At 39.4% G+C, this 15,802-nt stretch overlaps 1 protein-coding gene across 1 annotated transcript in view; it reads right to left on the bottom strand.

The window, feature by feature from the left end:
• Npas3 (neuronal PAS domain protein 3) overlaps window positions 1-15,802 on the bottom strand; it is an 823,498-nt gene that overhangs the window by 716,107 nt on the left and 91,589 nt on the right. Inside the window, exon 2 of the mRNA XM_021178865.2 lies at window positions 2,083-2,172. Within this exon, the coding sequence (XP_021034524.1) occupies window positions 2,083-2,172 (90 nt within the window). The remainder of the gene's footprint in view (window positions 1-2,082; window positions 2,173-15,802) is intronic.

Genomic DNA, 15,802 nt, shown 5'->3' with positions numbered 1-15,802 from the left:
ATCCCTAACTGCACTAAAAGATGCCACAGTTCCTACAAAATATCTCCAGGCTTCTAAAAAGCAGAGCTATGTAAACACTGGTGAGTACATAGATGGAATAAACAGAGTCTCTGTCACATACCCTAACACCAGCTTCCCAAGAACCAGAGATACTAGAGGTGAGGTCAACACTCAGGGAAAATAAGATCTGAAGTCAGAGACTCTCCCCATCAGCATGCCTGCACTCTGCCCACTCTCTACAGGTGCCGCGGAATGCGCACGCCCGTGCCAGACAATGCGGTTAAGCATCCTCACGAAAACACACACCACTATTAATCATCTTAGTGACAGTGCTCCAGTTGAACATCGTGGGGATTTCCTCCCCTTCTTCATCATTTATTTGCCAATATTTCCTTGTTATGAATATCCCCCAAGTGACTTTCCCCAGCAGTCACAGCTGTGCTGCCTACAGTGCCTACCTAGACTCCAAATACCACTGACTCTTAAAACAACAACAAAAGCCCCAGAGATGACTCCTATGGATAAAGGGGGGAGTGGGGCTTAGCATAGACCCAGGGCCCACCATGCTCCTTACTTTTCACTGACCCACCTCAGCCTTTAAGCAGATGGTAATGTCAGACAAGTGAAGCTGGCTTGATTACAAACGAACAATAGGTGACTGCTGGTAGCCATTATTTGAATGGTCAACAATCAATTGCTGCTTCAGTGTGTCCTTGAAGGACTGCTTCCTACACAACAGAAAGCTTCTTCAAAAAGTATCCACACACCGCAAGAAAACCACATATCACCAACAAATTACAGAAACCTAGCCACTGGGACACACACACATAAAAAGGCCTCATGAAAGTTTGAGATGAACAATGGTAAATATGCAGTCATGAAGCCATTATCAAACACACTTATAAGGCACTAAGGCAGGGAACAGTCTCAGCTGCTTCTGGGATCTACTCCATGGCAGTTCCAAGTCTTCACCAGCCTTTCCCACCTCTCTTAAAAATGGACACCTTGAAATGAATCTCTCTTGAAATAACTCTCTCTTGAAATGTCAGCTAAGGAATGGGTGATGGCAGAGCCCACCAGCTTACTATCAGAACAGGATTTTAGGGAGGGAACACTTTATTCTTTCCAAAAATAACATTCTACTGTAAAAAAAATAAAATAAAAAGTATAAAGACAAAAGCACAGTATATTTGCAAAACATACGCAGAAGAACTGACGCCTTCTGGGGAATCGTGTTAACAATGCAGTTTCTATAGGGAAATTTGATGTTAATCTCTCTTCGACAACGATTCCATAATTGTTTTGGAAAGCATATATTTTTATTCTTTTCCAGAAGACTCTGAATGGACCATTTCGGAGGGGAACAAAACTCAACTTCCTTCTGAGCAAAAGCAACACAAATCAAAGTCTGCTGTATTAAAACACCACTCCCTCCCCAGAGCAGCAGGCTCACTTCAGCAACAGCAACCATCCCTCATCAGCCAGCTTGTAGATGCTGGTAAGTAATGGACAGAGCAAAAGGCAGCAAAGACAGAGGACTCAACTTCAATTTAACTGTCCTGTAAGGTACATAGTAATTAGCTGCAAAGCTCTGAAATCTTAGCTAGCATGTTAAGTCTGCTACATGACAGTATAATTTGACTTCTTAAAGGATTATGCAAATTACAACTCATCATTCCATTACAGGATTGAAAAAAAGTGACAGCTAATTTATACATAACACACCTTTCAAATCCCTAAGATGCGTAGCACCTGTGCGATGTATTTTGCTGAGATTTTCTTGCACATAAGTACTTGTTTATTGCAATATAAAGAAGCTTACCTAAGAGCTTTAATACAGTTATTTAAAAAAAAAACTTTTAGACCACAATTTCAAAATAATAGACTCCTCCCACCCTTGATTTAAGAGGTAAAATTTTTGGTTTTGTTGTTTTGGTTTTGTTCCATTTGATTTGCCTTTTCCCCCCAGTATAAATTTGATAAAAAAAAAAAAGTTTAACACAAATATACTATTTGAATAGCTGGCAACCACAAGCACTGATGCACGAGCCAGAAGGCAGACTCACAAAGATTTCAACATACTTCTGGTAGGTAGATTCACAGTAGATTCCGTCATATCTGTAGATTTTCCTACATTCTGATTGGTTGGGCAGAGGATGCTGGGCAGTTATTCTGTAGAGGCATCAAAAACAGATAGACATGACTAGAGAGCGGGATGCAGGATAACAAGTGTGCTGAAATGTAATAATTTTGCTCTTTACCCCTAGGCTCTACTCACAACTGTAATGTGCACATACACTGTAGCTACTCACGGCTGTACTGTACACAAACACTATCACATAAGAGCTCCCACTCTAGAGAGCCCCAGTCAGGCAAAAGCAAGTGTTTTGATTCTTCGTGGGAACAACCTTACTTTTAATCTCAAAGTCATAAAAGTAGAAGAGAATCAGGACAAGGGTCTAAAGCTAAACTCACTCTACAGTCCCCATGATTATTTTCTAAAGGAAATGTTAAAAACAAATATCATTAGTGTTTTTGTTACAGGACTGTCATTAATCCAATCATGCGTTACAAGAGGAGGCAACTGTAAATTAGCTATAAAACCAAAGTTGGGTTAATATGTTTTCAGCCTTATTCAATTTATGTGGAGTTTGTACACTCCTGGTTTCTAAAGGGATGTAATACAGCTTACAGAACTGAACCCAATTAGGGATAAAAACACAAGCAAGGCCATCGGGAGCGAGGGTTAGATGTTAACAGGCACCTGAGATGAGCTGATTACGGCGGATCCAGGTTTCTTGGCAGTTAAGGCAAAAAGGGGGGTAAAGCTTACACAGTTTTTCTTTGTATCACTTAAGCATATAAATTCATCTGAGACTCCCCGCATTATAGAGACATAAAATGCTGAGAGGCATTTTCTGACCATTTCCTTCTATTGAAAATCTCTTCATTCAGGGGGAAAAGTACAAAAGGCACCTATCTTGCTCTGTTATAGTGTAAAGTCGTGAAATTTAATCAATACAAAATATCAGTAAGAGTACCAAGCAGTTTGCTCTAATAGCGCTAACAGAACGTAACATAATATCTAATCTTCTAGCATATAACATATTTGCATTTATATATGCATATAAAGTTATATATTTTGCATATGCATACACACACAGTACTCCCCTTCAGTAGTAATTAAATCATGTAGTGCATCCTATTTTATAAAAACTCAGATGAGTCTTTTCTAATTTCTGTGTGCTTCTAATGTCATTAAGTTTACTTAATATTTCATAAAGTCCAATATACCTGGGGACAGCACTTTATAACAAGTTAAGTTCTATTTTCGAGCTGTATTTATATGCTTCCCTCAGATATTATTTAACATGTTCTCCGTGTTATAATCAGCCTGGCCCCAAATCTCTTATTAAATTTAGTCGGCCAACAGTTCTATTTATAATTAATCATTTGCCCCTTGTTTAAAGTGATTTTTAAACCCCATTTGATTATTGCACTCAACTTCTAGCATAAATGCACTCATTAACTATCACCGGAATTCCAAAGGTTTTCATTAACGTGTGTGGTATTTCATTGTAAAGCGGATCTGGGAAGGCAGGAAACATGAACAGCTTGAAATGAAGAGAGAGCTGGTTTGAAAGATGCAATTACAAGGTCGACCTGACAAATTTGTTTTAGCCATTAAGTCCACAAAAACAAATTCTGAGGAGAGTTTTTAAGCAATGACATTAGATGATATAAATTTAGGAATTTTTTTAAATGTATTTGATGAGATCGCACTGAAGTACTCTGCATTTCTCTTCAGTGTCTTTGTGCTTTAAAGTTGATTTCTTGTAGTTTGCTCTAAGCTAAAGACCTAAAAAGCATTAGCCTAGGAACAGATCTAAGCTGACTCTCAGCCATTCCGTAACCATCTCACATGGCTATTGGGTAACGACAGAAAGACAAAGTAAATAAAATGGACCGTCCCCTTCACCAGCCCCCTTTAATGACAGCCAAGGTTATAATGAAGTTTTGATTTGCCTGCTGCACTCCATTGAGAAAACTATCTGGTGTAAAAAAATAAATAAATAACAGACAAAACCCTCTCCAGGAGACAAAGCCCCCAACCACCATTTACTTAGCACTTGGTGTTTCTCCTTTCTTGCTACAATAGATTATTAACCAAAGGCTTTTTGACTTCATTTTCCTCACCTGATTTTTGTTTTTAAAGGTTAAACACTACCAGTAAAAAGTTCAAGTACACCTTTCAATCGTGAAACTCTTAGGAAGCACAGGGTCTGCCTGTCAGACAGTCCGGTCCTCCCCTTCCCGTCAGTCCTGTCTGGATGGGCTCATCATCCAGCCCAGGCTAGGACTTAAGTGCATTTACATACATGGGAAACGTGTAAGCTATGACTAATTTTAACTCACGGGGCAGAATTTAAATAATTAGTTACAAGAAGTCAAACTAAGGGAAAAAGGAGGAAAGAGATGGTTGGAGGCAGAGTAGTAAATTGTTCCATTTTTGCAGGTAATCTAAATGCAAACTAGAAGCAACTTATCATGAGAATGGATTTTCCACCATCTGGTCAAATAACAGGGGATTTGTCTAGTGGCGGGCAAAGAATGGAATGATGTGGGAAAGATTAGCGGGCAAGTCCTACAGTTAGCTAAAATGTATTTTGTGCAAACAAGAACAGATGACGCCTTAACAATTACACCTGTCAAAAACTCCAGAAAGCAATCCATCTCTGAACAGCCCAGTTGAAAACAGGCTAGTTCATAACAAAATGAATTTTTTTTTAAACAATTGCCAGCCATAACAGTTTGATGCATGACAAGCTTCGGAAGCCACATCTCACGTTCAACTGAAACCTTAACTAACTGGACCCTGGCTTCCAGTGATAAGTAAGATATTAGACCCTCTAGAAATGTTGAAGCCATATAAATGGCAGGCATGAAAGCCACAAAAGCAAGGAAATTTGAAATTAGCAACAAAAAATCAGAAACAAGGAACTGCCGTGGACATATCCTTTGGGGGCCCCGTACCCCCACTGTCCTGGCACTGCTGCTGTCCTGGTACCATGGACTCTTTCCAGGGACAAGTGTTCCTCTACTGTGGGAGTATTAGACCTAGAGTTGAAGACCAGTGAGCTCATCGTGATAAGGTTCAGCAGACATTCCAAGGGATTTTATTTGCTGACCTTCATAAATGCTGCAGTCCTCTGGAGTTTATAGGAGTGTGCTTGTTTGTTTGTTTGTTTTTCCCTTGTTATTTTAAGTTGATAGTCTGAACTTCTGTAGTAGCCCAGCCTACATCATTCCATATTAATCTTCACACTTGGGCAGTTCTATCATATTCCCCAGAGATCCCATTATAATACATACAGCTCAGACCCAGATTGGTAATGCATTTGGGTGGTGACAGGGGTTCTTGTTTAATGTGTATCAAGCCATATAATCTATCACAGATCTAAAGACTGTCTGTGTTTTTAAATACATCTAGAAATCCTTAGAATTTACTACTATCTTTTTTCTTTGAATATAACAGTGACTCTTGGGCACTCTCCTGGAGGAGATTTTTCTCAACAGATATGTGAACTATAGAGGTTATGAAGACTACATGAGAACTTCATTGAAAAACTATCTATGGCTTCCTTTTTATTTGTTCTATTAAGTTACTATTCTAATAGCTATGCTGTTCATAATGTTAAGAGTTTAACTCCAAGTGTTTGAAAAAAGCGAGTCTTTTTCTCATGGGGATTTGCTTCCTTTGATTACTCTATGCCCTGCAAACAAAAGAGACTAGTACTTCATGCCAGCACTGGGAGGCTACATCAGTCATGCTAAACAAAATTCACCCATTAAGTTCTGATGGCACCATCCATAGCCTTATGTGTAATGAAACAGGCATGGTGTTTCTCTGAGACATATGCGAACACACTGATATACTACACCAGGCAATGTGGTTAGGAGTTTGGTTAATATGAGAGGCACAGCTTCCCACGTAAAAATGGGAATAATAGAAAGTATCTGCTCTATAACATGCCTAGGGAAGTTAAAAGAAATATTTGTGGAAATCTCTTAGCTCTAAACTTTCACATGTCAATATCATCATAAATGTTACCTTGTAATAACTTTAATTCCCCTCTTAAATGCCAAAGTTACTGGAGGGTCATATACTTTGATAAACTCCAGGTATAAACTGAGAAACTTTTATTCCAGGTGAGTATTCTAATATTATCTTTTAAGACTTCCTGTGATGCTTTATGCTTCTTGCAGATAATTTGTTTATAAAGCTTCATGATAATTCATTACATCTAAGTTCAAGTAAATTAATATAACTTTTATCAAAATGACCTATTTACTTGATGAGCTTTTTGTCCTGAATAGTAATGTGCCAAGGAACAGAGGTTGGAGCAGCGATGCTACACCAAGCCCAGAAACCAGAGCAAAGAGGAACCAGATCCCGTTTGGTAAGACGGACCCAAGACTATCCAGTTTCAGACATTTGAAATGCTAACTTGCAAAAGAGGCTCATCCAGTACGAGCCAACAGAGAGGACTAAAGTTTTAAAGACATAAAGAGGCATATTTCAAAGGGGGTGAGGGAAGAAAGCCAAATGTCCACTTTTAGACAGGAATGAAAGGTGGGCACAGGACAGACCAGATTGCTATTGTCACTGGCACGCTGGGCTAGTCCCAACACCCAGTGAGTACGTGTTGAAAGAGAGTTTTCAAGCACCAAAGTTGGAAAGGGAGACTCTACTTGGAAAGGGGGACTCTACTTGGAAAGGGGGACTCTACTGGGAAGGGGACTCTACTGGGAAGGAGGACTCTATTGGAAATGAGACTTTGATCAGGGCTGGAGAATGTTTCCAATCAGCCCTTTCCACCAAGTGGTACCAGACAGATCTTCAGCACTACAGGAACTACTTCTGCCTTTCCTACTAACTCCTGGTTGCTAAAGTTTTACAGGATAATAAATTGAAGGCAAAACAAACAAAAGACTCTAACAGGGTAACTACAAAACATCTGAAATACTATATCCTCCTGTTAGCCAAACAAAGAGGAAGACATGAGACAAGGCTCACTCTATATCTATCTCCCTCCCCCTGCCCTACCCTCCTCCCTCCCTCCCTCCTTTCCTCCCTCCCTCTTTTCCTCCCTCCCTCCTTCTCTCCCTCCCTCCCTCTATCTCTCTCCCTCTCTCTCCCTGTCTCCTCCTTGCACTTCTTGTCTGCCTGACCTTTGAGGCTTCCCATCTTTGCCTATTTCCTGGGAGTCATGACCAGATAAAGTTTAGGATCCAAAGCTTTAAGATTAAGCAGATATCTATGCAACCATGAGTTTCACCAAATGTGACATTGAAAGCAGGACAGTACTTTTCTGAATGTACTATGACAATCGTAAACACTTTGTGTGTATTGTAATAATGTAAGCCTGCATCAGAGTATCTGGCATGAAACAAAGGGATAATAATCAGAATAACTACTAATTCACTTACTTAACAAACTTGGCTGCTGTCACTGGCAATCGCTGTATAGGCACATCAACCATGCTAGCTAAACACTGTATATGTCTGTTCACATGAGCCTGATACGTGGAAGCTGAAATTATATCTTCAGTGAAACTAAGATTTGACTATTTGCAGAAGGGTCAAGCCAGCTTTGGCTGGGTTTTATAAGTTCAAAAATAAAATAGAACAAAGACAACAGTGCACTGATAGAAACTGAAGTTGTATATTCGATGGATCCGCGTACCACCTTCCTTCATCAGGATGCTGTGTGCCTCTTAAATAATGAAAGCAATGGTGCTGTTGATGCAATTTCTATCTACCAGTGTTAGAACCTTATACCGTAAGACTTGACAATCGTCAGAGGTTCTCAGTGGGGAATGCCATTCTGCATCCTAGAGATCAGTTCTGAAGTATACTGACTGACCACACCCAGGTCAGAACCATAATAAGGCACAGAAAACAAAAAAGCAAAAGACATTGCAAACTGAAGTCCAGCATAGCTTGAGCTGCAATCCCACTAATGGTGGTAAAAGCTGGGTAGGGAGCAGCGGGCAAACATAGTTTTCCCAAAGCCAGGGCAGCTCAGAGGGGTGCACCAACTGTAGGAATCCTGTTACAAAGACTATTCCCAGAGGAGCAGCCTGAGGTCAAGCAAATGGAGTGAGAAGAGAAGTCTACAATGGGTAGCTCCTACCATTCATCCTTCCGGACTGTGTTATAGTGAACACATCTCTACTTATTCCACAAGTCTATTTCCAGGAGTCAGAGCACAACACAAAAATGATTGTGTGTGAATATATTAGGTCACCAAGAGAAGTGGATGACAATTTTGTGGATATTTGGTGGCCTTGAACATTGTCTGTACGACAGGAATGCATTTTCATGAAAATGCTAACTCTAAAATGAGTAAATTAGAACACTTATTCCACATAACTGTTGAGTAGGCAACTCTGGCTTCTAGATGATTCTTTTCTAGGAACGTATGTCTATATTTCTCCTTCAAATAAGAGCTAACATGGGAAGTGTTATTCCCAAAGCAAATTCTACTGAAAGGTCAATTCTACATGCAATCCTAAATAAACATTCCTAAATTCTTCGGATGGCATAGACTTTGTCTTTCATTAATGCATCACATTCTATACAGTGGTACCCAGGTGGACAGCTTTGAAAGCAGTAAAGGCATCTCACACAACCTACACTTTCACTAAAGAAACCAAGACTAAGACAATCAAGAGAGAAAACAGACTGCACCCAGCATACAACTAGACACAGACTGATGTCCTATATACTTGAGTACACTATATATACATGTAAATTTCAGGGCCTAGGAAGCCTCAGCTCTTGTATTAGGAGGGCCCCTAACCAATGTCTTTATTGAATCTGTTTAAATCGTTTGGGAATTGAATATTGACATGTTTCTATCAGTGTTTTCCTTTATGAGAACAATCATGTGTCCAAGGCTCATTAGAAGTAAGTGTAAATCATTAAACAGCTTGGAATACTTAAACGAAGACTTGCTCAATCCCTAGCCTCTGATATTACCTAGTTTTTGTTTACCAGCTGATTCCTTTCTAACACTTGCCCTGAATAGGAAAGGATATTAGCATGTATCGGGGAGTAACATTTAGAAATGGAAGTCAAATTTTGATTTCTGTTTTGATGATAAACTAATTTCATCATTATTGATTTTTTTTTTTGAGACAGGGTTTCTCTGTATAGCCTGGCTGTCCTGGAACTCACTTTGTAGACCAGGCTGGCCTCGAACTCAGAACCCGAGTGCTAGGATTAAAGGTGTGCGCCACCACGTCCGGCATAGGCAGTGAAGTTGATTACTAAAACTATTAATGTATCAATGGAAAAATAAGTGGCATATGAGTGATTTCATAGGGTAGCCACTAAACCCTTCTTCAGGCCAATTTTAACCCTTGGCTTTGAATTTCACCTGTCTATTAATGGCTTCCAGGTCTCAATCTTCAGCTCTTGTCTTAACCCAGTCCCCAATTCTGTATGTTCATCCATCTCTACTTAGAACCTCTACCTGATCTTTTGAACACTGAACCCTTCAATTTCCTGAATGAGTAGCTAGCTCTTCTATCCACAAAGCCCTTTTGTACTGTGCTCTACATACCTGTTAAGGAAAATCTTCTTTATACATGTTCTGTTTGCAGACTACATGAGTCGCCATGCCCAATCACCAGAGCCTCCTCTTCCTAGCTATCCTGGTTGGGATTCACTGTCTGACTCCATCAGTCACACTGCATCCAGCTTTTTAAAAGGCAGCATGATGACATCCTGCAACGGTCTGATCGGCAGTGTCTCCTAAGGGCCTGTCAGAAAAACTTTAAGCCACAGGACCAACTTTGAGGTTTTCTTCACTGGGGCCTGGCTGAAGGGGTCAGTGAGAATCTTGCCTGTTTCTCACTCTGTTTTGTGTTCCGGCTTGCCCCTTGACTTACATCCTGTTATCATGCAGAATCTTACTACTGACTGAAAAGCAACAGGGCATGGCCAAGAACATCCCAAACTGCCCCCACATAAGCTTTCCCTCTGAACAAGTTTTCTAAAGCTCACCCTAGAAGCCAGAAGCTTACACTTGACCAACACAGACCACAACCCTGTGACTCTCTACTGAACCACAGAACCACAGAACCAAAGTGTGGCATTCAAAGCCTGTCTTGTTCTGGCTCATGCCCACCTGCCCAACTTTCACACCTTTTAGCCAGCCCTTTTATTTCCATTCAACTTTTCCATGGTTGACTTGCATGGGACTCTCAAAACTGACCTAGTTCGTGACTCTGAGTTCAGCATCAGCACGGAGAACACATGCTTCATAGGCTACAAAAATCCTCTAGCATAGCTTCATTCCTTGTCTGCTGCTAAAGTGTGAAGTATAAGGAAGGACATGCTTTGCAGTTTGGACTTTTGATTCTAAAAGCTGTTGTAGATGTAACAAGGACAGTGAATATGTTCAGAGATGGAGATCTATGCTGCTGTCCTTGTGGCCCACTCCATTTCAACTCAGCCCAGGTTTCCTCCTTAGCTCAAAGGCTCTAGATATAAATGCATCTTCCATCAGTCATGGTCCTCAACCTTCCTAATGCTGCAACCCTTTAATATAGTTCTTCATGTTGTGATGACCCCGGACCATAAAATAATTGTTACTTCATAACTGTAATTTTGCTGCTGCTATGAATTATGAGGTAAATATCTATGCATTCTGATGGCCTTAAATTTTAAGGTGTGGCCTTGGATGTTCTTTAATGGTAGGGCACTTGCTTAGCATCTGAGAGGCCCTAAGGTTTGACCTCTAGTAATTAAAACATTCTGAAGTCTGAGTTGTGACCTGTGAAGCCTATGAGGTGACCCCTACGAGAAGGTCACCTGACCCCCCAAAGGGTCGGGATCCACAGGTTGAGAACTGGTGCATTTGGCAATTACCCACTTTCTGCATAGCCTTAAGCCTACCACAAGCTACTTGGGATGGAAAAAAAATAATCAACTCAAAGAAATGACCATAGACTCCTGTCTACAACATTCTTGCCCAAATGAACTATATTAGTAACTCTCATTGACAATAAAAAAAAAATTGAAGCCCTAAGACTAGATTGTATAAGGTTCATCTATTCAAGAGGTGAGTAAATCTGAGATAAAGGCATGCATGCCGTCATTAGCCAGGGGCTGCTTTGCTGCTTTGTTAACTAACATGCTAAAGAAGCACTTAGTGTTCAGGCTTTGGATCTCTTGCTAGATAGATTGTAATTAAAACAATATTGTGATTTGGATCAAAAATAAATTGAGAAATGGAAATTCTTCCGACCTGATTATGATAAAGAAAAATACTTGGCTGGTCACAACTCAGACTTTAGAATGTTTTAATTACTGGACGTCAAAACTTAGGGCCTCCCAGATGGCCACGCCTTAAAATTTAAGATATAGAATAGGATTAAGATATACTAGAATTTAACAAATAAAATGTCATAAATATATATATATATATATATATATATATATATGGGTAAAAAGTAACTTCTGAAACTTTCATTTTACTCCTGGATAACACATGGTATCCTTGGCATCTGCCTTTGGTAGCCATAGTAACAGAGCAACACAGCTTCCTTTGCAGCTAGGCACATCCATGTGACTATGTTCTTGTGAATATAGGAAGAGCAGGAATGAGCGCATGTTCTTCATGGGCCTAGAAATCTAGGCAATGGCTGTGTGCTCTGCCATAGCTTTCCTTTCCCAGGAGTTGTTCAGAAGTAACCAAAATAGCAGCTTTCATTGATAGACAAGAAAAATGGTAACGACAGAGCCTCCTTCAGCTGGGGCTGTTGAATAATGTTAAATGATAGACTTCAGCGTTCTCTTGGTTACTACATTTTCCTTACTAAAACCCCTTGGATTTCACCTGATAACACCCTACCCAACTTTTCTGCTCCTGCTTACACTGCAAAGGTTAGTCCTTCCGAAGTCTGATGCCTCTGCTCTATCTCTCCTCGTCTACGCCAACAGCATCCTCCACACCTAGCTCTCTTGCAAAGCTCCTCAGAGTCCAATGGAATGGTGTGCCCTACAAGTTCTTAAGGCAGAAATTCTTCCCATGCTGCACCATGCACCTGTTTGTAGCTTAGCAAGTTCTAAATGAATGCGTCAGATTGAAGAATACCCACACTTCCCCAAATTGGCCACAAGTAAATAAGATTTGTTATTACAAATATCCATCGGTTCACTCTCAACAGTAATTATGCTATGCTATTTATATATAGGAGAAATCCCTAGGTGTTCCAAGAATTGGGATCTTCTCTCCCTCAGAAATATGAACAAAAAATTATGGTTATTATGGTGTAAATACACAAGGGTAATGAAGACTGAAATCATAACTACAATTAAATGGCAAAATAAAATGACAGAAAATAGTCTTTAAAAGTCACTTTAAATTATCAATAATTGTTATTTAATGTTAATCAATGTATTGTTAAAATTAATATGATTATTAATGGTGAGAGGTTATGGTGGTTTTGGTCTCCATTTTTTTTCAGTTTTTTTTTAAATCCCCCCTCCCCCAAATAATTTTGCACATTACCTCTGTTAAATTTCTGGCATGGATGTGACACTGGATTTCATCATCTATGGAAAAATACTGTATTAAAGTCAAATTAGAAATATGCCATATGGGAAGGTATGTGAAAGAAAGATAGTTAAGACAGTATGCAGGAGATCAGAGCAGTCTTTTATGTGTGACTTTTTTTTTTTTTTTAATCTGAAAATCTTGTATCTTAGGACAGATACTTGCAGGTCTTAAAAACTTTTCACCCATCACTTTTATGTAGTATAACACATATTTTCTTTTCATTTGAACTGTTGTGAGATTATTAACGTGAGCGGAGACTTTTGAAACAGCAAGTGTGTAATGCGCATGCGCTGGATTCTTTGCCTCTCTCCACTAAGAGTTAACAGTCTGTCACAGCGCTCTCTAGGCTCAGGACGACAAGTAAACAGCTAAAAGCACAAGCGGCCTTGACACATGTATTCTATTCATTATAACAATTACATTTACAGAGTTAGACAAATGCTCGGGAGACCCTGCTTCCTCAAGTTTGATTTGGGCCGAAGCCAAAACATTTCAGCTTTGGTACTCAGGAGTATTATTTAGAAGATAAATTGCCTGATATCAGATTTTGGAAAAGGTAGAATTACCATCAAGTCTTGTTATACAACAATTCATTGGAGGCAACATACCCTGTATTATTCAGTTTTGCTTATCATAAAAAAGGATTACTACTAAGGAGAATTTAATTGGAATAAAATATCACTGAATTATAGTTTAGTGTAGCATTACAATAATAAACAGACCACCTCCTTCTCCATGAAAAAAAAAAGTTTTATCTTGAGATTTTACTCCACAGATGCTGAAAAATATATTTAGAAATATGTTCTTATCATAAATCTTTTAACACCAAAGTTGACTGTACCAACTCGCAGGAGAGCGTCAGGGTTGATCCCCTACTTCTTTTGAATAACAAAAATGGTTTCAGCTTTCAGGGTAGCAATTTCGCAAAGATATATTTGAGGGGAGGAGATTACATTCAACTAAAAGTCCATTATGAAGCAGCAACCACAGCCAGGTAATATAAAGTCCTTTGCTTGGGTATATTTGAGATCTGTACATATTTTCAGTTTCTTCCAAGGTCTTGATACAGAAAGATTTATTAGCACCGTCTTCTTTAAGGGAAAAAATGACCCAGTAGAAAAAGTTTGTAGATTTATGTATTGAGAATCCACACATCTATGCTAACCTCTCTCAAAATGTGAATAAAAGGCTTTCCTTAACTTGGTTAAGCTGAATTGCCATCAAATTATAACTAAGATTTAATCTTTTTTTTTTTCAAAAATTCAATAGAGAGCAGACTTTCAAACTGAGACCTTAAAACTGAAATGTTAAAAGCGTGATCACAGATAATGTGAATGCCAACCTTAAGCTGACTCACAGCGGCTGAATGAAGTAGGTGGGTGCCATTAAACAGGACTGGGACAGGAACAGGAGCCATACTGACCGTTTGGGCAGAGCGTGTGTTCTGACAGTGTTCTGTGTTAACTTGGATAGGTCTATGGACAATTATTCTCCTATACTGACCTGCAGTTGGGATAGACGGATGGGTTCTTCTCATGGTACATCATTATCCTCCTCATTGTGAGCACATCTATTCACCTACTCATGCTTCCACACAGAGGACTCCACACCCAAAGTGCAAGTGTCCATTTGTTCGCTTCCTTGCCACATCTGGTATCTAACAATTGTGTTTACACAAACTATCAGAACATCCCCCCAAGTGCAAGGAAGAAGACCTGGTGTGTCAAGACTGTCCTGAATGGAGGGATAACGGTGACTCCTGTAGTCGACAGATTCCCCAAACCCCAGCACACAAATGTTTACACCTGTGACACACTGACACACAATCCTGCATGCTCTGCCCTTGGTATATTGCTGCACATGTGTTAGAAATTTTCACTAACTTTTTAAAATTCATTTTTAATGTGCCCAAAAGAAGGAAGTGCAACATATTTGGGAAACGAATATGATGAGCATTTAACTTTCTTTTTTGCATTTGTTTTTATGTTATTCGTGTATATTTATTGTACAAAGTGACAGACTGTGTGATGTTTGTACTCAAGAATGCCATGTACCTTGATCATACTTACTCCTCCTCGTTATCCTTAACTGTTCTTCCTCCCTGCCTTGCTAGTCTTTCTATCCACCAAATCTCCATTCTATTTTCATATGTGTGTATCTGTCACTGAATGTATATGTAAAACCTAGTCTTCACATATGAGAGAAAACATAATATTGTCTTTCTGAGAAATTTTATTAAATAAGATATTGCCCATCTTGACCATATCCCAGCTAATAACATAATTTTGTTTTTATGGCTAAATATTACACACACACACACACCAATACACACACACACACACAAAATTTCCCATGAAGGTTCTATTCTTGTTCTCCATACCGTGAGGAAGGGTGGTTTTCAATTGTCGAACTTTCAATTTTCTAATTCAAGCATTGCATGATATGTTCACTCTATGTTGTGAAGAAATCAAATCAACATCACCTTCCAAATCACAGGGTCTCAAGAGCTGACTTCATAGTCTTCATTCATGGCTGTCTTCTGAAGTGTATCCGTTCATGCCTTGTAAACACTGTTTTTTAATGGAACTGAGCTGACACCAACCTGTAGTAACCTAATTTTTTTATTAACTAGCACAATAAAAAAATCATTAGATTACTAAACTGGGATATATTAAACATCAAAGGCATCATTTTATTGAAGCAATTTTTTTTTTTTTTTTTTGTCAAAACCCTACAAGGCCTGGAGAGGTAAGCCTACAGTTATAAGATATACTGTTCCTGCAGAGGACCTGAGTTCAGTTCCTAGCACCCATACTGGGCAGCTCACAACCACCAGGACTTCAGCTCCAGGCACTTCTGGTCTCTATGGGTACCTACCTTCACACACACACATACCCCTTCACAGGCACACAGAAACACATCGCTTTAAGAATACATAAATAAATAATAAGTAAAAACTTCTTTAAAAGAATGGTCTATGATACCAAGTCCCTAGCTCTAGAGATCTGATATTAATAAACGACCCCCACCTTCACCTTCATATCCACCCGAAAGCTCAGAACTATCAGGCAGTTAACTACAGGCTACTAAAAGTTCTGGCATGGCCTTCCAAAAACCTCATCTATCCTTTGTCAAGCCCTCCGTGTAACACCCTTCACATCATAATAC

This window comes from Mus caroli, chromosome 12, assembly GCF_900094665.2.
Source record: "Mus caroli chromosome 12, CAROLI_EIJ_v1.1, whole genome shotgun sequence".
NCBI lineage: Eukaryota > Metazoa > Chordata > Mammalia > Rodentia > Muridae > Mus > Mus caroli.
The sequence above is the reverse complement of the archived record's forward strand: the minus strand, read 5'-3'. Positions and strand labels throughout refer to the sequence as shown.